At 45.6% G+C, this 23,686-nt stretch overlaps 1 protein-coding gene across 6 annotated transcripts in view; it reads left to right on the forward strand.

Moving 5' to 3' along the window:
* DOCK11 (dedicator of cytokinesis 11) overlaps positions 1 to 23,686 on the forward strand; it is a 66,582-nt gene that overhangs the window by 15,406 nt on the left and 27,490 nt on the right. For 3 of the 6 annotated variants that reach the window (XM_015860400.3, XM_015860401.3, XM_015860404.3), the window contains exons 6-31: positions 976 to 1,071; positions 2,854 to 2,988; positions 3,854 to 4,031; positions 4,502 to 4,581; positions 4,855 to 4,938; positions 6,905 to 7,045; positions 8,572 to 8,781; positions 9,220 to 9,342; positions 9,678 to 9,760; positions 10,480 to 10,602; positions 10,775 to 10,851; positions 11,606 to 11,790; positions 11,869 to 11,934; positions 12,114 to 12,206; positions 12,610 to 12,733; positions 13,307 to 13,428; positions 13,787 to 13,873; positions 14,833 to 14,922; positions 16,268 to 16,386; positions 18,357 to 18,426; positions 18,505 to 18,630; positions 19,166 to 19,237; positions 19,321 to 19,467; positions 19,928 to 20,011; positions 20,205 to 20,316; positions 23,136 to 23,314. In XM_015860400.3, the coding sequence (XP_015715886.2) occupies positions 976 to 1,071; positions 2,854 to 2,988; positions 3,854 to 4,031; positions 4,502 to 4,581; positions 4,855 to 4,938; positions 6,905 to 7,045; positions 8,572 to 8,781; positions 9,220 to 9,342; positions 9,678 to 9,760; positions 10,480 to 10,602; positions 10,775 to 10,851; positions 11,606 to 11,790; positions 11,869 to 11,934; positions 12,114 to 12,206; positions 12,610 to 12,733; positions 13,307 to 13,428; positions 13,787 to 13,873; positions 14,833 to 14,922; positions 16,268 to 16,386; positions 18,357 to 18,426; positions 18,505 to 18,630; positions 19,166 to 19,237; positions 19,321 to 19,467; positions 19,928 to 20,011; positions 20,205 to 20,316; positions 23,136 to 23,314 (3,006 nt within the window). Of the gene's footprint in view, positions 1 to 975; positions 1,072 to 2,853; positions 2,989 to 3,853; positions 4,032 to 4,501; positions 4,582 to 4,854; positions 4,939 to 6,904; positions 7,046 to 8,571; positions 8,782 to 9,219; positions 9,343 to 9,677; positions 9,761 to 10,479; positions 10,603 to 10,774; positions 10,852 to 11,605; positions 11,791 to 11,868; positions 11,935 to 12,113; positions 12,207 to 12,609; positions 12,734 to 13,306; positions 13,429 to 13,786; positions 13,874 to 14,832; positions 14,923 to 16,267; positions 16,387 to 18,356; positions 18,427 to 18,504; positions 18,631 to 19,165; positions 19,238 to 19,320; positions 19,468 to 19,927; positions 20,012 to 20,204; positions 20,317 to 23,135; positions 23,315 to 23,686 lie in introns of those variants that run through there. The other 3 variants (XM_015860402.3, XM_085544531.1, XM_085544530.1) reach the window with 3 other exon arrangements.

A 23,686-nucleotide genomic window follows, 5' to 3' on the forward strand; every position in this document is an offset into this window, starting at 1 on the left:
TTTATGTCTTTTGGCTTGGCTGTATCTAAAGGATTCTGTTACAGTTTCCTGACAGAACATTTATGTGAGGATATGCAATGGAAATTCATGTAAAAGAATTCTCTTAATTCTCTGGATGAAAAAAAAAAAGTTGAAGCATTATGAAAGAGAAACTGTGGGTTGTTTTACCCAGGGTAATAAAGCATTAGAAACTTTTCGTTGGAAGTATGGCAAGAAAAGAGTTGAAAAAGCTGCTGTTTTGGATGCAGGAGATGATAATCAAGCAGTGCTTTGATAGCTCATTGGCAGATAGTCCAGGTCCACCTTTGCTGCTGAGTCACTGGAATGGACAGGGCAAGTTTCTTTCATCTCGTTTCCCTCTGTCCCTAGTGGAGGTCATTGCCAGGTGTGGGTGGAGGGCTGCTCTCCCTTTCTGGGAGCACAAGGCAGGACAAAGGTAGAAATCCCAGCCGGTGTGCCAAGAACAGTGCAGCTGGGTCACTTGAAACTTTCTGGTTTGATAGACGCGAAACAAGTCAGTCACATTTCAGCTAATTGGGTTTCGCGTTCTTTTGCCTCAGTTGAAAATGGAAAGTTGATTTATGCAAAAGGAAATGATGAAATAAATCCAAGGTGCTGCATTTTGCAACTGGCCAAACAGACCATCTAGAAAACGTCCTACTTCCCCAGCTTTTTGAAATACAACATGCATTTCCTCATTGCAAAACCCCTGTGCAGCTCTGTCAGCGTAGATGTATTTTCCCCTTTGAAAGGTGACCCAAACTAGTTTGTTTCTTTGTTGGAAAGAGATGACTCTGAATTTTTTTTTGTGATAACACTGTGCTAAGTGTGCATTCTACACTATGGGGTTAACTACGTCGTTGTGGTTAACAATATTGCTTTCCAGTGCAGACATACCCTTGTGTCCCAGGGGGATTTTACATGGGAGGCAATTAAGCTGACCTGCTGTTTTTCTGGTCTTTTGCTCTCTTTCAGGACTCCTCATCACTGTGCTCCCAGAAGGGCGGTGTGATAAAGCAAGGCTGGCTGCACAAAGCAAATGTCAACAGCACAATCACTGTTACCATGAGGGTGAGGCTTATCCTGTTTTAGGTTAATTGTGAACAAGATGCAACCTCTTTTAAGTTCGGATCCCATCTCTAAAGGCAATGGGAGTGCAGGGGTGGTTTCAGGCTTGGGTGTGTCCACCCCTCTTGTAGGGCATCCCAAGATGGGCTGGAAAACACAGTCTGGAAACAGCTTTTGATCCTTCCCTTCTCAGAAATTAAGCCCAATGCACTTCAAATCACAACAGGCAAGCTGAGCAAGGAGGCAAAGTGTGCTCAAGTAAGCCAAGATTGTTTTCATAGTAAGCAGCAGAGGCTAGGAAGAGGAAGGCAATTTAAATAACAAACAGCTGCTCTGCAAAGAAGACTGCAAATTGATAGTTTCCTTACTGGTAGGAAATATGTACAGACAGCAGCTTTAAACTGAAATGACAAGTCTTTGCTCTGAAAGCAGGGATGATGTCACTGAGACAGAGCACTACTGACCTCAAAGCAACAGCTGCCTTGTCTCTTGTTCTCCCTTACACATAATCTGGCCTGACATTGCTTTGGTTTTGCAGTGGAAATTTTTAATAGTTCCACCACAGGCTTTTGCCATGGCGAGAAGCCTGTCTGATGTTCCATCATGCAGCTGCCTTCTTACAGCACAGAGAGAATTCTGTGTAGTTATCCTCAGCTGTGCAGCTGAGGGATGGCTGCAGTGAGGTTCTTTGTTGGTAATTGCAGTCCCTGCAGCAAGCTACTCATCTAAATGATCCCAGAGGATACCATTCAGAGGGGTTGGGCACAGTGCTCCCTTCCAGTTCCATGCAAGTGGTTTTATTGAGCATGTGATTGTGTCAGCAGTGATGGGGGAATAGAATTACTGGTAGTCTCCCATCTGGGGTGAAAAATGTTGTGTTCTTTTGTAGCTATTCCATGTATTTAGAACAATGGGAACACTTAGAGCTTTGCGATGCTGCTCACCCTGGGGTGCTTTGTGGTTCTGCTAAGAGTGATATCCAGCCACTGTGAGATGCACCCTGTGCCTCACACACCTGCCAGCATATGGTGCTGCCTTAACTGCTGCCAAAATGCTCTCCTGAATTATAGTCCATTGCCTATGAGCTGACAAGTGCAAAGGAAGGTGTTCTGAGAGAAAGCTGGAGAGTGTGTTGGCTAATGAATTAATTCAGTCTTCATAACAATAACTCAAACATACAAATACCCCTCTCAAACCTACTGAATCTGGGGTGAGAACTGAACACTCTAAGCCAAAGCCAGCTCATGAAAATAGATGTGTTAGAAAAAAATGGCAGCACAAAACCGCAATAAATGAAACCACGAGCACTTGCATGGATTGCAGTGTTCTTTGGCTTGCATTTGAGTGCTAGGAATTTCCTCATGTCTCTTCCAAAGTCTTCTGGAGACTTACTTTGTAATTCTGAGGTCTTTATCAAAAAAAAAAAAAAAAAAAAGCTCTAGAAATACCTTCTGGAGGGTGCGATGAAACTGTTGCACTGATCTGGATTTGCCATGTGCAGGTAACCGAGGCCAGAGCCAGCTGAAAGAGGAGCTGGAAGCCCTGGGGCTTTGCTTTAGCTGGACAAAGTCATAATAACAACAAAGACATTAAAATTGAAGCATATGACAAAATCTCTCGTTACAAAACCAAGTAATTCTCAGAGGGGTGCATCTACAACACTCAAGGGTCATCAGTGCTTCTTGTTAATATTTCCTCAATAGCAGGAGGGCAGAAACTGAGGCTGTTGCTTGTGATATCCAGCAGAGTGAGTACTTCCACAAGTGAGACATTGTACTTTTGCAGGTATTCAAGAGGAGATACTTTTACCTGTCACAACTCACAGATGGCTCCTACATTCTTAATTCCTACAAAGATGAGAAAATTTCCAAAGAATCCAAAGGCTGTATTTTCCTGGATGCTTGTAATGATGTTGTTCAGGTAGGTGTGCCTGGAGTTGGGCTCATGCTTTGCAAGCTCAGAGATGGAAACGTTCACTCTGTGACACTGAGAGGTGAAAGAAAGGACTTACCAACTAACCCAAATGTGCAGTCCTTTGGGTGTACCACCCCTATAGTGACTGTAAGGTTTTAGAAGAAGGTATTTGTACTGAGCTTGGGTTGAGAGCCAACTGCTGTGCCTTCTGCTGTTCCTGTCAGTGCTGAAGCTCCAAGCACCAAGTGTGGCAGAGCTGATACACGGCAGCTTGAATTACTTTGGCTTTTTGCTTCAGCACAGATGAGTCAGAGCTGTGTATTTCCATTTATCTTTCTGAATACAGCAAACACAGTAGAGAAGATATCTTGGTGGTGCACAGGATGTACTGCCCAAGCTGCATCAGATTTGCCTGGGTTTCTCATTGGGAAGTGCTGTTTAAAGACAGAGATCAGAAAATTACATTGAACCACTTTCCTCTAAGATAGATTGCTCTAAATGTGCCACATTACTTAATGTGTAGGACAAATCCAGCTCCTGGCTTCTCTGAGTAAATATTAAAGGTCTAATGACGTAGGAGGGAGCTTGCTGCTGTTCCTCAGTGCATTGTCTGTGTTTCATTCTGGCTTAATTCCACTCTCAGAGTAACTCACAGCTGTGGAGCTGTATTGCATGTGATTGCAGCCATACAGCCCTGTGTGATTACTGCAGCAGAGGTGCCGAGGTGGGTCCTTGTGTGGCGAGGTGATTCTTCTTCCTGTCATAGTATTTCAGTTCAGGTTGTTTTTTCAGAGGGGAGCTTTGCAGAAAGTGCTGTGCTGATTTATTGAGGGAGGTGTAACACAAAACTTGCCCTTTCTTCTTTGTTCAGTGTCCCAAAATGCGCCGCTATGCATTTGAACTCAAGACGATAGATAAGTACAGCCACTACCTTGCAGCTGAAACTGAGCAGGAGATGGAAGAGTGGCTGGTGACTCTGAGAAAGATCATTCAGAGCAATACGGAGAGTTTGGTGCAAGAGAAGAAAGATACCGTGGAAGCTGCACAAGGTCAGTTTAATAAGTCAATACCTACCTTCAGCCCTCTCTAACATGAAGCAAGCAGGGTGCCTGCAGAAGCATCCATTTTTCTTTCTGGATTAATAGCAAGAATTGTGGCTGACAAAGGATGTTATGCCAAATGGCTTAGAGTAATGCAGACAATATTCTGAAGGATAAAAGTGGAGAGAAACATGACTCTTCCTCTGGATGGGGAATCCAAAGCAATGTTTCCAGGCTCCTGGAAAGTTGGATCTGAGCTGAAGTTCTGCTTTGGAAAAACCTAGCAGGCTGTTAATAGTACATTCTGCTATTAGTAACGTATGGAAAAATCTTGCATCCAAGTGGAAAAGTCTCCATAAATCATCTGTAAGCTATTTTTGTGCTATTGTAAGCAAATATTGTGGGATGCTTTCTGGCAGAGGAAAATAGAACGGTGCTCCTGCAGCCGTTTTGAACATCTGCTTTTCGTGTCCTTGCAGATGATGAATCAAGCACGCAGGGAAAATCAGAAAACATCCTGGAAAGCCTGGAGAGAAGCATGCATCCAGAGCTGATGAAGGTATTTTGTTTGCAGGGATCGCTCTCCCAGCCCCATCTCTAGCTCTCTAACCACATCTATCTCCTGCGTGAACCAGAGTGTAGCTGCCTACTTCCCTCTGCTTTCTCAGTTAGAGCCGCATTGCTTTACTTTGAGTGGTGCTGGTGGATACAGCTGGGAAGCCTTGCACTGTCACAAAGGATACCTGAAAAATATTTGTATTATTCCGTTTCCATTCTTTCATTTAATGGATGTGAGCCCGGGCAGTAATATCAATGCTTTTCTTTGTCCTAGTATGGAAGGGAAACAGATCAGCTGAACAAACTGAGCAGAAATGATGGAAGACAAAACCTCTTTTCTTTTGACCCAGAAGTCCAGGTAAACATTCTCCTGTTGGCAAATGTGAGGGTTTGCTCCTTTGGCGTCGTGCCTCCCCTATTTCCTTAAGCAACCACAGCATTTGCCTGCAAATACAGCATGTTTTTTTGGCAGGTTGGAGAATAGGAATTCAGCCCACATCCCTGTCAATAAGGTCTGAACAAATCAATGCTCACCCGATAGCTCAAATAAAAGGAGCACTCGCAGCGGCCCCACACGTGGCCTCCCCCCAACTTTTCTGGATTCTGCAATGCCTCTTGTTGTTTCTGCATCTCAAACCCATCATTTGGGCCTCTGGGAGGGTCCCACAGTAGGGCAGGAGCAGCAGAAGTGGGATTGCAAGGAGAGCTGCTGTGCTCAGCACATCTGAAGGAGCGAACAGTGACGCTAGAGGCAGACTGCAGAGTTTTCATATGTAGGAAGGTACAAGCAGAAGAAACTCCATGCACTGTTCTAATGCCCAAAGCAGGGGATTGTGCACTATTTGGTTTGTTTTCTGCTCAGCTTTGACCTCTGTGCTGAGCTCTCAGCCAAGACCCAGCTGTGGGATTTCAGTGGAATGAGCTGCAATTGTTAACACGGTTGCAGAGAATCATTCCAAGACCTTTCTTAGTTTCTGGTTCCCTTTCTGGCACGTTTTTGCTTGTTCACACCTGTGAAGAAAAACATCCCGGTTTAACAAGGAAACATAATTAGGCTTTAAAAAGTTTAATTGCACCAAATTAGCTTGTTTCTTGGCACTCCTTTAAGGTATTTGACAGACAGTCCTGAGGCATCCAGGAGAGATTTTGATGTTTGTTAGTTTTTTTAAGAGAAGCTGTAAGAAGTTTCCTATCATTTAATCAAATAATAAAAATATCATCATTCAGTGTAGAGCACTAAACTCTATTTTTTTCATTCTGCCTAGATTTTCTGCCCACAGAGCTCTACATCGTGGTGTGGGTCAGTCAGATCTGCTCTAAGACAGGACATCCAAAATCACCTCCCCAGTCAGTGCAGTGTGTGCCTGCTGCTAAGGAAACTGGGAGCAGGAATATATACCCCTGCAATGTACTTTACTCATAGAAGGGAAATGGAGAAAACAATAGGAAATGTTTCTCAGAATCAGGTTAATGATTGCAGACCGTTTTGCACAAATTACTTGACTGTGAGATCCGTGTCCCATGTTGGTAAGCAGGTTCTGCAGAATTTGAGGGAGAAAAAGCAAATAGAACTGTGCCAGATTGCCACTGAGAGATGTGCTGGTGTTTAAGGGGGTTGGTAGCTGTGTCCCTGGTGCCCAAGTCATTGGGAGTGGTGAAGGTTATGAGTCTTACTCTGGGTGATGGTATTTTGGTCACATATGCACCTGCTTTCTGAGAAGGATGGGCACTGAGGAACTAACTAGCCATGGATGTGCTGGGTTTGGAAGGGTGTGATTATAACCAAAGCTGTTGGGATTTCCCAGGCAGCTCTGCAGGCAGCCCTCGTTGCTAAACATGCCTCTTATTGCCGTGCATCTAGATATGCCTTCAGTTCAAGATGTTCATGATCCCAAAAGCATGTGCCTTCTCTCTATTTCAGGCACAGGGACCATCTCTTAAACTAGTCAAATCTTCAAAGTGGAAGATACTTTTCTGAGGGTAACGACGCCTTATATTCCGCTTTCTTCCCCAAGCTCTAAATGGTGTTTTGGGAAGATCCCCAGGGTTACAGCAAAGCAGGAAGGAACTGAAATCATTCTGAGGTTTAGTTTTCTGTGCTTTACAAACCAGATTGCTAAAAACTGATACATCCCCATGAATTCATGTCTTGAACACATTTGTGTAACATTACAAAGTGGCACTCATTTGTGAACATCTTGTACTTTTTGCACCGCTTAAGCAAAAATGGTCAAGGTTGTACTGGCTGCAGTGTTACCCCTTAACATTATCTGGGGGTATATTTTCTTTTTTAATGAGATTGGATGTGTTTGTTTGCTGTCTAGAGGCTGGACTTCTCAGGGATGGAGCCGGATGTGAAGCCATTTGAGGAGAAGAGCAGCAGGCGCTTTGTGGTCTGCTGCCAAGATTTGTCCCTCAACCTCCTTGCTCAGCTCAACGACCAGTCAGAGGAAGGACCCACCAATGTAAGGAGAGCTCTGGCATTTCCTGCTTTGTCTTCTGGCAACAAAAACATATGGTTGATCTGGATGGATAAAGGAGTCCCATCTTGCCATGAGCTATGGTGGCGCCTGGGCAGGTGGTGTCTGTTGGCTCAGGGTCTCTGTGGGGTTTGCCTGCCTTGGTATTCTGGTATATGTATTGGGATGGAGTTGCCCTAACGTACCTTGACCTGCCAGGAACAGGGACTACTAGGAAGCCAGAGGTTCAGATGCACAGGGAACAGGGAATGTGTTTGCAATATTCTGGATCCCCATGAAAGTCCTGTTAGTAAATAATTAAGCTCCGTTTCCAAGCCACCCATTGCTGTGTTTTATTTCATTTCCTCTAATGGCAAGGGATTTCCCTGCTCTGAAATCTCCTGTCTCCCAGACCAAAAGTATTCACAGCCACTTTATTATATGCATTTGTTATTGTGCCAAAGCTGTGCCTTAGCCTAAAAAGCTTTCTCTTGTATCTTCCGAGCCTGCAGCTCAGAAAATTGTAGCTAGCAATTATATCTCTCCCCTGCCTTTGGTCTGCCAGACTTGAACAGACCAGTCTCCTCCAGTCTCTTCTCCCAAAACATTCTCCCTGTTACCATGTCCTGCATCGGAGTCAGCCCTTGACACAAGGGTGCCCAGAGCAGCACATAGTATTGCAGGGCTGGGAGGCAGCAGCACCAGCTGACCAGTCTTCACTGATGATATCACTGTCCTGGTGGGGTCAGCCAGCACACCAAACGTGCTCTTCAGTCCCTCCCAGCAGATGAATGTATTACTGATAGCAGAGTGATATTATTTGATTGATATTATCAGTCCAGTGATAGACCTAATCAGCATGTTTTTAGTATTGAGGTAATGCCTCCAATTTATGCTGCAACATCTCAGATGTGCTACAGCCTCTCTTCAAGCCTTCACTTTTATCCTTATGTGGACAACACCTACTGGGATCAGTGAACTAAAAACACATGGAATTGTCGCCACTTGCATTGTGCTGTCAAGGTCAATAGCTACAGAGCAAGCTGAGCTTGGTGCAAGACAGTTTTCAGCTGTAGAGCAGATTCTGAGATGCAGGTTTTGCACATAGAATTCCCAGCCTTGTGCAAGCTCTCCTGGCTGGGAGGTGGTTTGCACCTACTTTGCTTCTGTGCACCTGTGTGTAGCAGCAAGGGAACGTTCTCAGTGTCTGCAGGTGGGTCATCCAGAGCTGATGGACTTTAGGCAAATAAGTGGTGTTTTCTAGCATGTAAACATAAACACTTCCTGTCTCATTACCAGGGTAAAACGACTCTAACTGATCGATTTGGGTATTTGGGTAAGATATTGAAAGGGGAAAGCGAATTTCCGTATTTAATAAAATAAGCATAAATTGGAAGAATCCTGAAAAATTCTGATAGACAAAACTAATGGAACAAGTAGATACAAGAGGCATGTCTGGCAGGAAGAGCAATGCATGTAAATGACCTTTGGTTGGTACCATGCGCTTTTTGACACACAGATTTCATTTGCAGGTTGAGCCCTTCTTCCTCAGCTTGGCATTGTTTGACCTGAAAAACAACTGCAAGATTTCTGCAGACTTCCACGTGGACCTGAACCCTCCATCTGTCCGTGACATGCTGCTGGATACATCAGCTTCCAAGGTGGAGGACGTGAAGGGGCGTTCGCCAGGCGAGAGCCTGGTGCATGGCATCCCTGAGTCCTGCCTGCGCTACATAAAACGGGTGAAGAACTGACTTTGTCCTCTTGTTCTGTGTCTCTGTGAGGCCATGGCTGTATGTAGCTTCATGTAGCTTCATGTAGCTTCATGTAGCTTCATGTAGCTTCATGTAGCTTCATGTAGCTTCATGTAGCTTCATGTAGCTTCATGTAGCTTCATGTAGCTTCATGTAGCTTCATGTAGCTTCATGTAGCTTCATGTAGCTTCATGTAGCTTCATGTTTTAGTCAGTCTCGGGCTGATTGCTACTGTGGGCTCACAGGCACCAGCTAGAGTTCTTCAGGAGCTGACCATTCTCAAGCCTTGAGATTTCCCATGGCCCATCCATGGCAGCTGCCAGAGCAGGGTCTGTGTCCCCTCTGGAAGGGGACAATCATGGCCAAACCCAATACTACAAGTAGGGTATCCCACTTGCTGACAGCCTCCCTTCTTGTCTGTTGTAGGGTGTTTTCTCTGTGACCGACCCACATGCAGAGATCTTTCTGGTGGCCCGAGTAGAAAAGGTGCTGCAGGGCAGCATTACACACTGTGCAGAGCCATACATGAAAAACTCGGACCCAGGGAAGGTGAGATGGGGCTTTGGGGGGCTCTGCTTAGTGATGCTGCATGCTGCTGTGGGCAGTAGCATGGTCTATAACGTGGAATGTTTCTGCTGCTCTTTAGCTGCTTTCTAGCTAAGTCTGCTCTCCATACATTCTGCTGCCTGTGCTGTAATAAATGTGCATGGTGTGAAGTGACAGGGATTTTCTATCAGCTCCTCAGGCCATGCTATGCTGTGTGTATGCAGCACTGTGCACTGTGAAACGCAGAGCATCTCCTCCCTGGAGAACGCAGTCCTCTCTTTTCCAAGTGCAGCGTGGAAGTAGTGGCACATGCTCACCTTCTCTCTTGTGTTTTGCAGACAGCCCAGAAGATCCATAAGGTGGCCAAGCAGGTGTGCAGCCGTCTGGGCCAGTACCGGATGCCCTTTGGCTGGGCTGCCAGGTTAGTGGCCTTGGACCACGGTTTTATTGGGTTGGGAACTGCTGCTGTCAGTGATCTGGGACAGCATCAGGCTGTGTGGGCTAAGGGCCAAGCTGCTGAAGTCACTGAGGCTGCATGGAAGCAACAGAGGGCAGAATCTGGCCCTGACTTCTCAGGCAGAATGTGGATTGGCCTGAAATACTCTATCTAGAATTAGAAACAAAATATTATGTAGTAAACAGTGCTGGGAAGACTGTAACCTTCCTGCTGACCTGACTTAAAGGCAGAACATCCCTGTGGCTGGGTTACCCTGTCCTGTGCTACTGTGAGAACTGGTGCAGAAATTACCCTCTGGCACCACACATTGCCAGGGAGGGGACAAAAGTAGAGACAATCAGCAGAGTTACATCTCTGTCTCTGACACTGCTTTAATTAATGTTCTTGGGAGCAACTGGACATAGTGACTGTATTCCATTGCTGTTATTTCAGTGTTAACTCCCTTAAAACTTACGTTGAAAGAAGGCCCTGCAGGCAAGTTCAGTTTTCTGCCAGTGCCTCCTGTTGCTAAACTGCCATTTGGTGCTGACACGAGGGGCAGTAATGGCATGGGAACACCAGATGACTGTCTTAGTGGACTGGGATTTGGTGGTGTGCAGCTCGCCATGTGTGTTCTGAAGCTTGATCTTCCTGTGCCTGCATCTTTACCATCATTTAGAGAATGTGTCTTTTCTTTTCTGCAGACCCGTGTTCAAAGACTCCCAGGGCACTCTTGATGCGGAAGGAAAATTCTCGCCTTTGTACAAACAAGACAGTAGCAAACTCTCAAATGAAGATATGCTGAAGCTATTAGCAGAGTATAAGAAGTAAGACTGGTGCAGAGGCCAAACAGGCCTTTTAACATACATTTTTAAGCAGTAGGTGTAAGCATGAGATAACAATTTCTAAAACACTCAGGAGGTAACTAAAAGCCCTGGTGATGGGTTCAGCCCTTGAACTTTCAAGATTCACCCTCTTGTTCCTTTCTTCCTAATGCAGACCAGAGAAGACAAAACTTCAGATCATACCAGCCCAGTTAAATATTGTCATCAAAGACATCCCCCTGGACTTCACAAGTAAGGATCTTGGATCTGAAAACAAATGCTGGTGGTGCTAGCCTTAGGAGTTAGTGCTTGTATGGGGAGCTTTTGTTTCATTAGCAAGAACATATTGGGATTGAAATAAGAAATCAGTAATTCCACACAACCACTGACTTGGTTTTTGGATGGATTCTGTGGAGAGATGGGATCTAAGTGCAGAGGTTTACTTGAGGGTATCACATTCTGCTAGGATGTCACATCCTAAATCTAAAGGAAGCCACCTGTCTGCTTTTGCCATTATTATTACACTGAGCTCAGATAACATTTTTGATCCATAACGTTACGTGTTCCGTTTGATTCTCCACACTTGTGGTGTGCTCAGTGTCACATCACAAGCTCTTCCCATATCCTGTCATGGATTCTGTCATCTGCTTCCCTCTTTAAAGGACTTTTTAGCAGGCTGCCTTTCTTCTCCCTTTCTTCCAACATCATCACTTGAGTTAAAAACTGTCTTGATGGAAGCAGAGGGTGGAAAAGTTCTGACACTGTGGGACTTGTGCACTTTGAGAAGTCAGTCTCAAGCTGTCATTTCAGAAGTCCATCTTCTTTGGACATGCGGTATCAGCATGTTTTATAAAGCAGTTACCTTGCTGCCTGGTCACACATGTGGCCTTTGGGCATGGAGAGAACAGAGTTCTTGGGAGCAATGGCAGTTTCAGACCTGCAAATTTCAGGACACGTGAGCTGTGCTTCCCATGGAGCATGTGCTCATCCTTTCCTTCTCTTTCAGACTGTGTGACAGCTTCTTATATTCCTATAAAGCCTTTTGAGAAGAGCTGTGAGAACATTGCTGTTGAAGTGGAGGAGCTCGTCCCAGAAGTTGCAAAATACTGTTATCCCTTCACTGTCTACAAAAACCACCTGTATGTGTACCCTTTGCATTTGAAGTATGAGAACCAGAAGGTGTTTGCAAAGGTGAGTGACTCGGTGGGCTCTGGAGTGATGCTGCTGACCTGCGGATGTGGCTCATCCTCCTCTTTTCTCCTAATTCAGGCGAGGAACATTGCTGTCTGCATTGAGTTCAGGGATTCAGATGAAGCTGACGCCAGGCCATTAAAGGTGGGTACCTTTTATTTCTAGTGACCTGGGACTGACATTTGTTTGCAGTTCTGTACCATATGCCAACCAGGCTGAGCAGAACAATAAGAAAACAGAGTTTCCATGCTCACTGTTTCCATTCAGTCTTCTAATTCAGGGTGGCAGCAACCCTGAATAAAGCTTCTTGTTTGTATTTCCAGTGTATCTATGGCAAGCCTGGAGGCCAGCTCCTGACATCCAATGCATATGCAGCTGTGCTGCATCACAACCAGAGCCCGGAGTTCTATGACGAGGTAAAGCAAAATGGTGGGAAATAAAACCTTCCTGGGTGCTACAGAGCCAAGCAGCTTTTCAGGATATATCTGTTTCCAGGGATGGGGGAAATACAGGTTAAAAAACAAACATCATCTCTTTGCCCTTCAGTAGAAGAACCCAGCAGAGCCAGAGATTTTATCAATGTTTAATGCCAGTCTGTTTTCTGCTGTCTTTACTGTCACGCTTTGTGCACTCCAATCACACACCACCATTAATAAGTAATGTGCAAATGTGCTGAAAATGTTAGTTGGGAGTTATCTAAGATGGCAGGAGTCTGTCTTGTGTAACTGCATAAAATGTAACATTTGTGAAATAAAATAGTACTTAAAGTATTATTCCATGATGAAAAATACAGCCTTACCTATCATGATATCATTTTAGATTAAAATTGAGCTTCCAATTCACCTCCATCAAAAGCATCATTTGCTTTTCACCTTCTATCATGTCAGCTGTGAAATTAATACAAAGGCAACATCGAAAAAACAGGACACCGTTGAAACTCAAGGTATGTTCACTGCTTACATTACTTCAGCTGGAGCGTAATATTTGACTACAATACTTGTCTATCTACGTTTTCTTTTATGGGAGCATCCTAAGACAAACTGTGGGTTTCAGCTGTGTACAGTGAAGCACAAGTTTTGCTGCTGGTACCAAACATTCATGCATGAATAGGGCAATTGGCAGTCAAGTCAGTAGCAAGCACTTGGCACAAGATCAGGGCCTCAGGGGCCGCTCCTGCCAACCCTGAGCATGCATAGAAGACTGAAGTCCTCCTTGTTAGGACTCCTTCCAGCTGGTTGTAGGGCAACTAAAGGACCTTTGCCACTTTGCTCAAGGCTTACACATCATTTCTTCTCCTCAAACCCATTACTGATCTCCGTTGTGCTGAATTTTATTCACTGAGTCAGCAGGTAAAATATGTTTTAGCAAGGCTGATGTGATCAGTCCTGGCCTGGTAGGAGCCACTTGCACAACTGTGAGTTGGATTTTTGTTGGGTGAGACACTGCTCTTTTTGAACTTGAGCTAACCATATATCACCGTGTCTCTGCTAACTCAGTCCATTGGTTGTGTCTGCAGTGGGATACGCTTGGGTCCCGTTGCTGAAGGATGGACGGATTGTCACCCTGGAACGTCATTTGCCTGTTTCATCCAACCTTCCACCTGGCTACCTGAGTCTCGGGGACACAGAGTCACGAAGGGTAGGGAAGACATTTAAAATGGGCTTAAACATAAAGGGAAGAGGAAAGCTGAGCTTTTGCTGCCCCTGTATGTTCTGGGCTTGTGCATGGCTGGAAAGATCATCACATCAGTGTAGCCCTCAAAACTGGTGGGTTTTGTGATAGGTTGGACTGGGCTGTTGCACATGATGCACAGCAGGAGAGTGGACGGGTGTTCTGTGAGTGTGTTCTCATGTGGACAACTCTGCCCAGCTGTGGCTGCACACCAGGGGTCCCCATCCCTCCACCCAAGCTTACCTTTAGAACCACTGTCTGCCTGCACACAGCTACCTTCTTCCCACAATCTGAAGCCAAGTGCCTGAATGTTGTCTGTTCACAGCAGTCCAGCACAGATGCAAAGTGGGTGGATGGAGCAAAGCCACTCTTTAAAATCAGAATCCATTTGGACTCGACCATTTACACCCAGGTAGGCTGAGCATGTCATCCTTGTTGACTACTAACACAAATGCAGAGGAAGCATTTGCTGTATCTCTGCTGCTTCTCTGCTGTTTGCAGAGCAGTGCTGTGATTATTCTCTAAAAGCAAGTCTGGGATTCATTGCTAGAGTTTTCTGCTTTGTCTGGGTCTGATGAGACAGCTGTGTGAGTGAATGAGCACTGGGAGGTGCTGGTGTTATCTTGGCCAGTGGCTCTGTAACTAGCAGGACAAGTGAAATATTTGAGTAAATGAGCTGCTTCAATGTCATGGAAAGGAAAAGAACTGGTGGAAATGAAAGACTTCCTCCAAACATCAGACTCTTCATTGGTATACAAAAAAAGTAGTGTTCTGACTACACCAGGCACTTTTCACAAGAAAACCAGATTCTTCATTTCCCTCTGAAACCACTTTAGGCTGTTTAACCTAGTCCTAAAGTGTTCTGCTGACTTACAGTGGTGATGGACTTCCCTAAGCTTCACATGACGTGCAGCAAAGATTCCCAGCAGAAGCTCCAGGGCACCGCCTGTCTGCACTGCTCATAGGGAAATGCCCTTGACAGAGCTTGTTGTCCTGTGCTGGATGTGATCAGCTGTATTTATGTTCAACTTGTTTTCAGTATAATCTAAATCTGATTTAAGATCTTACTGATGTTGTACAGCATGTTATCTCCCCTTCAAAATAAATCAAAATAAATTAATTTTAGCCTGGGAGGAGGAGGAAAAAGAATGGAGAAGCAATGGCAATCGTGAAGAGTTGCAGCAGTGCTGTAGTCCTGGGGGGAGTGTCAGCTGAGGACCAAGAGTGTCAGTGATAATGACAGGGAGCTTGCTATACATAGTCCTAGCTTGCTGCTGTGGGTCTATCAGTGGAGTTTCAGGTGTAAGCTAGAAAGCAGGGACTGACAAAGACTGAGGCTGCTGCACTGAACTTGCTTTTCATCTCTTCCAGGACATGCACTTGCACAAATTCTTCCAGTACTGCCAGCTGGTTCAGGCAGGTGTGAAGGAAGTCCCTGGAGAGCTTGTTAAATACCTGAAGGTGAACAATGCCTGTCAGTGGGCTTTGATTATGTTTTTCTGCATCATCAGTGAATACCCAGAGCCCTGTACTGTAGGAACATGCTAGGATCGGTTGTGCAATATCCTTACCTTTGCTTACTGACATGACCTTCTGCTGTCTGTGTGCTTCCTGCTGTCTTTCCCAGGAGATGAAACAAGTCAGCATCACCCTGCTGACAGCACAGCCCCATCCCAACAAACCTGTATGTCCGTCCGTCCCCACCGCTACATGTGATTGAAACTTCTCGAGCTATAGCACAACTCCTCTCTTTCAGGAATAAATCCATTCAAATCAGGACTTTTTTCAGGCTGAAAAAGATCAATGAGATTGTAGCTTGGTGAAGTTTGACCATAGATGATGGGCTGTAACCCCAGACCCAGCTTTTCAGCACTCACTGCGGCAAGACTTTTGAAGGGGTTGTGTTCCTTAGTTCTTCAGCATCCTTGCTTCATTCCATAGCTGCCTGTGTTTGAGATTGTTCCACTGGTGGAGATTTATCATCACAGAGTTACTGGGTGTGTTTCACATAGTGTACAAATAACCTAAGCAAAAATAGGCAGGTTTGGAAGCCAAGCATTAAAAGAGCAGTTGCTTTGCCCTCACTGCAGTCTGCAGACAGGGAGACATTTCCATACTGACCACAAGTGGGAGCTTCTTCCTTCTGTGACATCAGTAATTTCAGTAATTTAAATATTTACATACAGATTTAAGATTTAGATTTGCAGTTTAAAAACTGAAAATTAAAGGACATAATCTTTCCTGGACTCATGTTGTAATACTGAGGCAAAAGAGGTCTATGTGATGGGTGAATGGTGCATGCACCAGATGATCCTGACCTTCACCAGATCACTTAACTTCTCATAGCAAGCTGTGCCCTCTAGAGAAAGGTCTCACTGCAAGCTATAGGGCATCAGATCTTTGCGAAGGTATTTGGGAAAATGGGACTTCATCCATTTGGATGAATGGCAAGAAGAGTCAGCAGCAAAACTTCAGCCTTAAGTTCCGGGTTACTGGGGTCAGCTTATAGCATGTGACCTCCAATTAAGTCACAGCTGCCTTGGCACATCTGAGAGGAAGATTAATACCTGCCAGAAGTGATTCATGCTGCTCCCTGAGGGGAAGCAGCTGGGATCCATCAGTTGGAAGCAGGCAGTGAGCACTGCTCAGGGTCCAAGTCCCCCCGTCCTCTGGCAGGCTGACACCCACACCCAAAAGCATTTTCTAATGCCTGTTGTACTGCCCCAGAAATGTCTGTGGACTATAAATATTTGACATCTGCAAATTGTTGAACTAAAAGTGTCTGTGTTTTGAACATTTGTTTTAGTGTTTGCACGCCATGGAGATCCAAGTAATGATTCAGTTTCTACCTGTAATTCTTATGCAACTATTTAGAGTCCTTACAAATGTGACCCAGGAAGATGAAGTAGCTGTCAACTGCACCATGTGAGTGTCTGGTAAACCATCTGTCTTTGGTTACAAATGCAAAGCCACAAATTACAGTGCAGTGCGGGGTGGTTTCCCAGTACAAGGTGTTAAGTGGCAGTGCTGGCTGTCCACTGCTGCTTGTTGGTGTGGTTGTGCACCAAAGCACTCGCATGGCACATCCAGGTGGCACAGGGCAGAGTAGGGTCTGGGAGCTGCCTGGGGGAAACGTGTGATCTTAAACTGCTGAGAAGGAGTGGTGGGGACAACGAGGAGGTGAGGGCACACACCTGGGAGCAGGGGTTGGATTAATTGATTTATTTATTTGTGGCTCAGAGCCTACATTGCAGAGGTTTCAGGCCTTCCTCCAGCAGGGTTTGCTGTTGGTGTTGTGCAGTGTTGCTCAGCAGTGCCTGCAGCCCCCAGAGGGCAGTGCTGCCTTGTGCCCTGCTGATCCTCCAAGTGGAACTTGAACTGCCAGAGCACCTTTCTGTTCTACTTGTGGTCCCTGTGCCTGTAAACTGGTGGTGCATTAAACACATACAATTTCCTCCTCTGGCACTTCCTCCATACTGCAGTGCAGAGGGGGATGCTGGAGGTCTTGCTCCAACTCCAGGTCATGTGCAGCTAAAAGCATTTCCCTCCAGTGAATCCAAAGGTCAGAGGCTGAGCCCTGGGTCCCCGGGGATGTAGGACACTTTGTAGTCACAGTCCTGTAGCATGGGCAGTGGTGGCTCCTCCTGCGAGGAACACACTCCCACTCTGCTAAGGACAGAGGACACCTCCTGGCTGATCAGTTCCTGTGTGTCCCAATTTTTTCTGGCTTGATCCTTTCCCATTTGTCATTAGCTCTCTATTAATGACAACTGTTTTCCTATCTGGGATTTCAGAGTGGAATTTCAAATGCCGCCGTATCTGATAAACGGCTTGTAAACTCGCTGTGGTTTGGCCCGCGGGGTCTGTGACAGTGTGCAACAGTTTGTTGTTCTCTCTGACTTGGACTGGAATGTAAATCTCTGATATTGGCTTGGGAAACCAGGCTCTTGCTGCCTTCGTCAGCTACCTGGAGTGCTTCCAGAGGGCTGGCATGTTCTCCAGGGGCTGTGTGTCCCCAGTGAACTGTCAGATAACAGCTTGAAAATAATCCAGAGTGTGTAACTAGGGGCAAGAGAAGATATATATGCTAGTTCAGTAAAAAAAGAGCTTTCAGAAATAGTAAATTTGGGAGTTCAGCAAGAGTGTAGAGTTTGGGGATTCAGTATATAACAACCATAGAGATTTTTTTCCCCCTTCTCTGCAAAGATTTTGTGGTTGTTTTGTTTTGTTTATTTGCATCGTGTTTATTATTATTTATTTGATGTAGTGCTGCAGCTGTAATAGTCATTCATACCATTATTAGGATGGGGCTCACGATGAGGAGAAACTCAGTGTGCCATGAAGCACAGAGTGTGGATGAATCTGCAGCATGTGCATTAGGCAAAATTGAGTTTGTTCTCCTTGTAGCTACTCTGGAGATGCAGCCACTGTTGGGCAACACCAGCCAAAGAGAACTGGCTGAGAGCAGATGAACTGCATTGTTTTTGTTTTTGACTTACCTAACCCCTCAGTGTTGTTCAGGTGTCCAATGCTCACTGCAATATGGGTGTAAGTAGCTGCAGGCTTTCATGCTGGCATGCATGAATAATAGGATGTGTCCCCCGCAGGGAATCCTCCACTTCACCTCCTTGTGCAGGGAGCACTGAGCACTGAAGGCAGCAGGGCTGGCTGACACCAAGAGAAGAGGCTTTGAGTGCTCAGTGAGGAGGCTGAGCTATGGCAAGGATGGTGCAGCCACAGGAGCTGTGAGGGACCCTGGCCTGCAAATACTGGCTGAAAGAAAACAAACAGTGTTCAGGCTTTTGGGTGGAGCAGAATAGGGCACACATGGTTTCTGCTTTTGTGTGTGGGAGGAACTTGCCCTCACGTTGCATGCTGAACACGTTTCTCCCCAGGGTTCTTCTGCACATCGTGTCCAAGTGCCACGAGGAAGGCCTAGACCACTACTTGCGCTCCTTCATTAAGGTCAGTCACGGCTCGCTGTTCCATGCAGCTCCGTGCTGGAGCAGACACACTGCTGACACTGTCCTTCTTGCCTCCCAGTATGTCTTCCGAGCTGAGAAACCCAGTGTGACGCAGGCAAAGATGACCCATGAAATCCTGGTCCTTTCCATGGCCACAATCTTGAAGCAATCAGCAGATTTTCTCGCCATCAATAAACTGCTCAAGGTAAAGTACGGGCAGTGTTTGGTTGCCTGAGGTGGAAGGGAGGAAAAGAGAATCTGTTACAAAGCCAAACATTTCCATCCATCCAATCCCACCACAGGAGCAAAGCTACCAGAACAGCTCCTTGTATCTGTGTCCATGAGGTTCTCCCCTTGCAACAAAAAGACAAATTCTGGCAGGGAGCTCACTTTGTTAAGTCTCATGGCCAGCCATAACCAAGGGCTTTGCCTATTTTACCTCTTTTCTTCAAGCCAGACAGGGGAGGAAAACTGAGCTGCTGCCCCTCTGGGCATGGCTGGACCCCAAATAATGCTGGCTCCTTGCAGGGGTGCTGTGGGGTGCTGAGGGGATGGAGCCGTTCCTACCCCAGGTAGCAAAGTGTGCTTCCAGATGCCTTCCCACGCTGAGCTGGCTGCTGAGCACAGCCACGCTTGCAAAATGCCATCTGAATGCAAACTCTCCCTCCCACACTGCTTTTTCCCCACGTAGCGTGTTTGATCCTGTTGAGAAAAGTAATAGTATTTTTTGTTTGTTCCAGTACTCGTGGTTTTTCTTTGAAGCACTGGCAAAGTCCATGGCAATATATCTACTGGAGGAAAACAAAATCAAGGTAAAAAATGAATCTGTTCAATGCTGCACTACAGAACCACCACAAACAAACCCTCCTTTTTTACCCAACACTTTTGCTTTCAGCTGCCCAGGGCCCAGCGGTTCCCAGACTCCTACCAGCACGCCCTTCACTCTCTGCTGCTTGCCATCATCCCACATGTGACCATACGCTATAATGAAATCCCCGAAGAATCCCGAAATGCCAATTTTAGCTTGGCCAACTTCCTGAAGGTCGGCAGTTTCTTTCATTCTCCCAGGCTTTAATCGGCATTATACACATATATAGAAATAAGTAGCACACAAGCACATGTGTCTTTACTGTCTCATCCCTTACACTTCTTTGGTGATAAAAGCTTCAGGGAGTTTCTTTCTTCCCTAGGAAAGACACTACCTTTCTGATAGACTATGGCACTCTATATGCTATGTAGGGCATTCAGTCCTGCCTAGCAGCTGTTCAAAACCTGAGATGAAATACACATGTTCTTGTTTTACATATTTCTGTTGTTTGCTGGAAATTTAAGTGAGGTCATCTAAATAATCTCGGAAAAAAATGGGAGCAAATGGATTTTGGGAAGTCAGCAGCAACCCAGAAGATCAAATCTGGCTGCTGGCGGGGTGGTGGCATAGAGATGATTTAGGGTGATTGCTTTCTCTTTTAATGACTGGTGACGTTCTGCTTTGTCTTCTGCAGCGCTGTTTGACCTTTATGGACAGAGGGTTTGTTTTTAACCTGATCAATGATTACATTTCTGGATTCAGCCCTAAAGACCCCAAGGTGAGCAATACATTTCTTGGAAGTTCGTATGTGTCTGCACCAATCAAAGCTCTGCAGTGATTGTTTCATACCATGAAATTCTTGCCATTAATCACAGAGTTGCACTGAATCTGTGCAAGAAACACAACTAGAAGCAAATAAGCGAAGCTGAAAACATATTTTGTGTTTGCTCAGTTTTATTTCTTTTTCTCAGCTGCTGGTTGAGTACAAGTTTGAATTTCTTCAAACCATTTGCAATCATGAGCACTACATTCCTCTGAACTTACCGATGACCTTTTCCAAACCCAAGCTGCAGAGAGCTCAAGGTATGTCTTTTTTCAAGGGACTGGCTAGAAAGCTATGGTGTGTCTTTCTCGATGGCTTCAGAGCAAGCATAACTTGATTTAGTGTCAAGGCAATGTATGCCCAGGTTAGCCTGACTGACATTAATTTCAGGAGAAGATGCTGTTCTGGCAGTGCTGCCTTAGTCAGCTTCAGAATGGTCTGCAATTGGTCTGTACAGTATTTCCTACATTTACGTTTGCAAATGATTAACAACATCCAAAAGAAACTGCCCCTATTTCAGTCTGTACAGATTGTGCAAGTCTAATCCTTTGTACCCACAACTGCCAGTGTCAGAAGGGTGTCCCATCAGCTGGAGTCACAGCAAACAGAGGCACAGGAGAACAGACTGCATTCACTGCTCCGCTCTCAGCTCTTTTTGTGGCTTTCTGCTTTCAGTTTGAGCAGGAGTAGGGCTGTGCTCAAGCCTGGGCTAAACGCAGCCAGCAGAAGTCTTGAGCCTGTGCCAATCCTCAATGCATACCATGCTTATACAGTGGCACAGTGCACACCCAGCCCGTTCCCACTGTCACACCACACCTCCTCCGCTCCTGGTGTTGTTCTCTGCAGGGCAAATGAGGTTTGCATAGTGCTTAAACTGAAGTGTCGTGCAAATGTGGATAGCTGCAGCCATGCAACCACCGTGCTGAGTGCAGGACACACCTTTAACAGCCTCCTTCGGTTTATATAGACAGACCTTTATGCTCTCTGGGTCCTGGTTTCTCACCTGTGCTAGATAAATAGAATGCATATTGCCAGCTCTGGGTGCGAGTAGCCTGGCCAAGAACCAGAGAGGAAAGTGAAGTTTGGAATTCCCCATGTGAAAGCCCAGTGGATTTATTTTGGTGGAGGTGAGGAAATGTCTGGGTGTGCCTCCATGTGCAGCCATGCAGACCATGGAGTGGTTCCCTTTGCACCCAGGTAACACAAGCAGCAATAGCTCTTGGGTTTCCTTAATTCTGGTGTGTCTGATTGCTCTGAGCTTCCTCTGGGCCGGCTGCTGATCTCTTACATCAGTCTGGCTACTTGACTGGCGTACTTTAACAAAGTGCACTGCTAGAAATGGCTGAGATAGAGAAAAGCACACAGCCATGGTGCCTCCCCTCTGCTTGTTAGCAGCATGTTAACACAAGGGTGCTCTTCTTTGGTTAACATTCACCTTTGTGTTTGCAGTGGTGAAACTGAAAACTGTAGGAGCAGCTCAGCTTTCCTCCTCAGTATTACTGTGACCAGGACCTGCCAGTCAAGGTTTTGTTTTTCAAATATCCTCAGGTATTTGTGCCCTTGTGGTGGTAGCAAAGAACCCATGAGATTGCCAGGAGTTGGAAGTTAAGCAAGTGCCTTGGGAAAAAAAGCATTAAAACATGACACACTGTCCAATTTCTCCATGCCTGGAGAAACTTTACTTACTCCTGCTTACTTTTGCTGTCTTTATATTTGTTCCTTTTCTTTTTACTTGCAAATCAGATATTTTTTCATGTGCTGTGGAGCAGATCACTCCAGTAGGTCGGTCCGATTTGGATCACTGAGTCCTCTAATGTCCAATTAAATTAAATATTCAGTTTCCAGTCAGTCAGCTTGTATCCAGCTAATGAAGTAACCATGATGTGTGACACTTGGGCATTTGCTAACATGACTAACAATGAAAGCTAGATAATACTCCAAATTGCTTTCTCTTTCCTCTGAATCAGATTTTCACAAGCCAGTAAGGGCAATTTATGAATCAGCCAACAATCTGAAAGTATTTTTTGTGTGGAACAGTGCTGTTGGAGCCTTTGGGCCGGGACTTCCAAAGCTGTGTGTGTGCACCACAGGAAAGCTTTCACACCTGTGGGCTTTTCAAAAACACATCAGAGCTAACTAAGCACACGGGGTTTGTGCCGTCTGGGGGAGGAACACACAGCTTTGAGGTTATCCCTCTGGGAGGCTCAGTGCTGTAATGCAACAGTCAAACAGTGCCTGCTGCAGCTCTGATTAGGCAGATGGGCTGCCTGAAAGAGATAATGGTGTCAGGGCAAGGTCATCCGTAGCAGCCTGAGTGCACATGCAACCCACACTGAAATCTGTGTCTCTGTCGCTTTTCCGCTGCATTATCCGAGCAAGTCAGTGACACTGATGCCTTAACATGTTGCAGACACCCCTTTGATCACAGCATAGATACAGCCCGAATCCATGTGAGATGCAGAGTGCGAGTCAGATCATCAGGATGGTTTGGTACTGAGCTGCCTTTCTCCGTGGAGCTGTGCTCAGAGTTTGCTGGCAGGGAGCTAACGGAGCCTCACAGCTCCTGGCACACAGCTCTCTGGAACCCTGCCCTGCTTCCCAAGTCCTACAGTGGGGCTGTGTAAACTACTGGAGGTCACTTGGCACCTCGTCCTTGTTTGCATCCCTCACTTAAGCAGTGTTTGCCTCTGCTCTGCACTCTGACCCTGGTGCTAGCACGGGGTTCTTGTAGCTGTGCTGCCTTTCCCTGTTTCATCCATCTCTGACTTTACAACTGGTCCTCAGAGCACTGAGCTTTGCAAAGCATTGCGCTGCACAAATCCTTCCTTTAGCTGCTGCTGAGATGGTGAGGGCTGGAATTAATGCCTCGCCTGAACTGGGAGATAACACATTCTTTCATATTACTTAGTGGTTGAGAAAGCTGTCATCAGTTCAGGCTTCATTGAAAGATCACTGCACTGTAGAAGAGAGTGAGATGGACTGTACCCATGAACTGTTGTGACTTACTTGACCGTTCTGTCTCAGCCTAAACAGATCTTTGGAACAGTTCCCTTAACCATTGCTTTGCTGTTTCTTTCAGATGTAAATCTTGAATACAGTTTAACTGATGAGTATTGCAGGCATCATTTCCTGGTGGGGATGCTTCTCAGAGAAACCTCTGTTGCCTTGCAGGACAACTATGATATCAGATATATGGCCATCACGGTCTTAAAAAATCTCTTGATAAAGCATGCCTTCGACAACAGATACCAGCACAAGGTCAGGCATATTTTCTTGGCTTTTAAATGTAAAAGGTCTCAAATGTTATGGAAAAAATGTCAGTTTTAGATTTTGTATGGTGCGCTGAGGGTGCTCTCATTACTGTTCAGGGAGCTGTTTTAAGTTACAGTTAAGGCACTACAGGAATAGCTCTGAGAAATGGTCAGGAATACAAATAATGTGGTGTGATAACTGCAGAGCTCTTATCCATGCTGAGTATTTACATAATAAAGCCCTGAGCCATTAAAGGACCAGAAAGTGCCCTTAGCCAAGAGGCTGTTCAAAGTTAAGCAACGTCAATGGTCTTCTGGACTTGGACTTAAATTAATATCCTGCATTAAAGTACTATAATTAGGAAGCAGGGCTGATCTC

Source organism: Coturnix japonica, chromosome 4 (genome assembly GCF_054131305.1).
Source record: "Coturnix japonica strain WE chromosome 4, WE-NBRP24, whole genome shotgun sequence".
Classification (NCBI taxonomy): domain Eukaryota; kingdom Metazoa; phylum Chordata; class Aves; order Galliformes; family Phasianidae; genus Coturnix; species Coturnix japonica.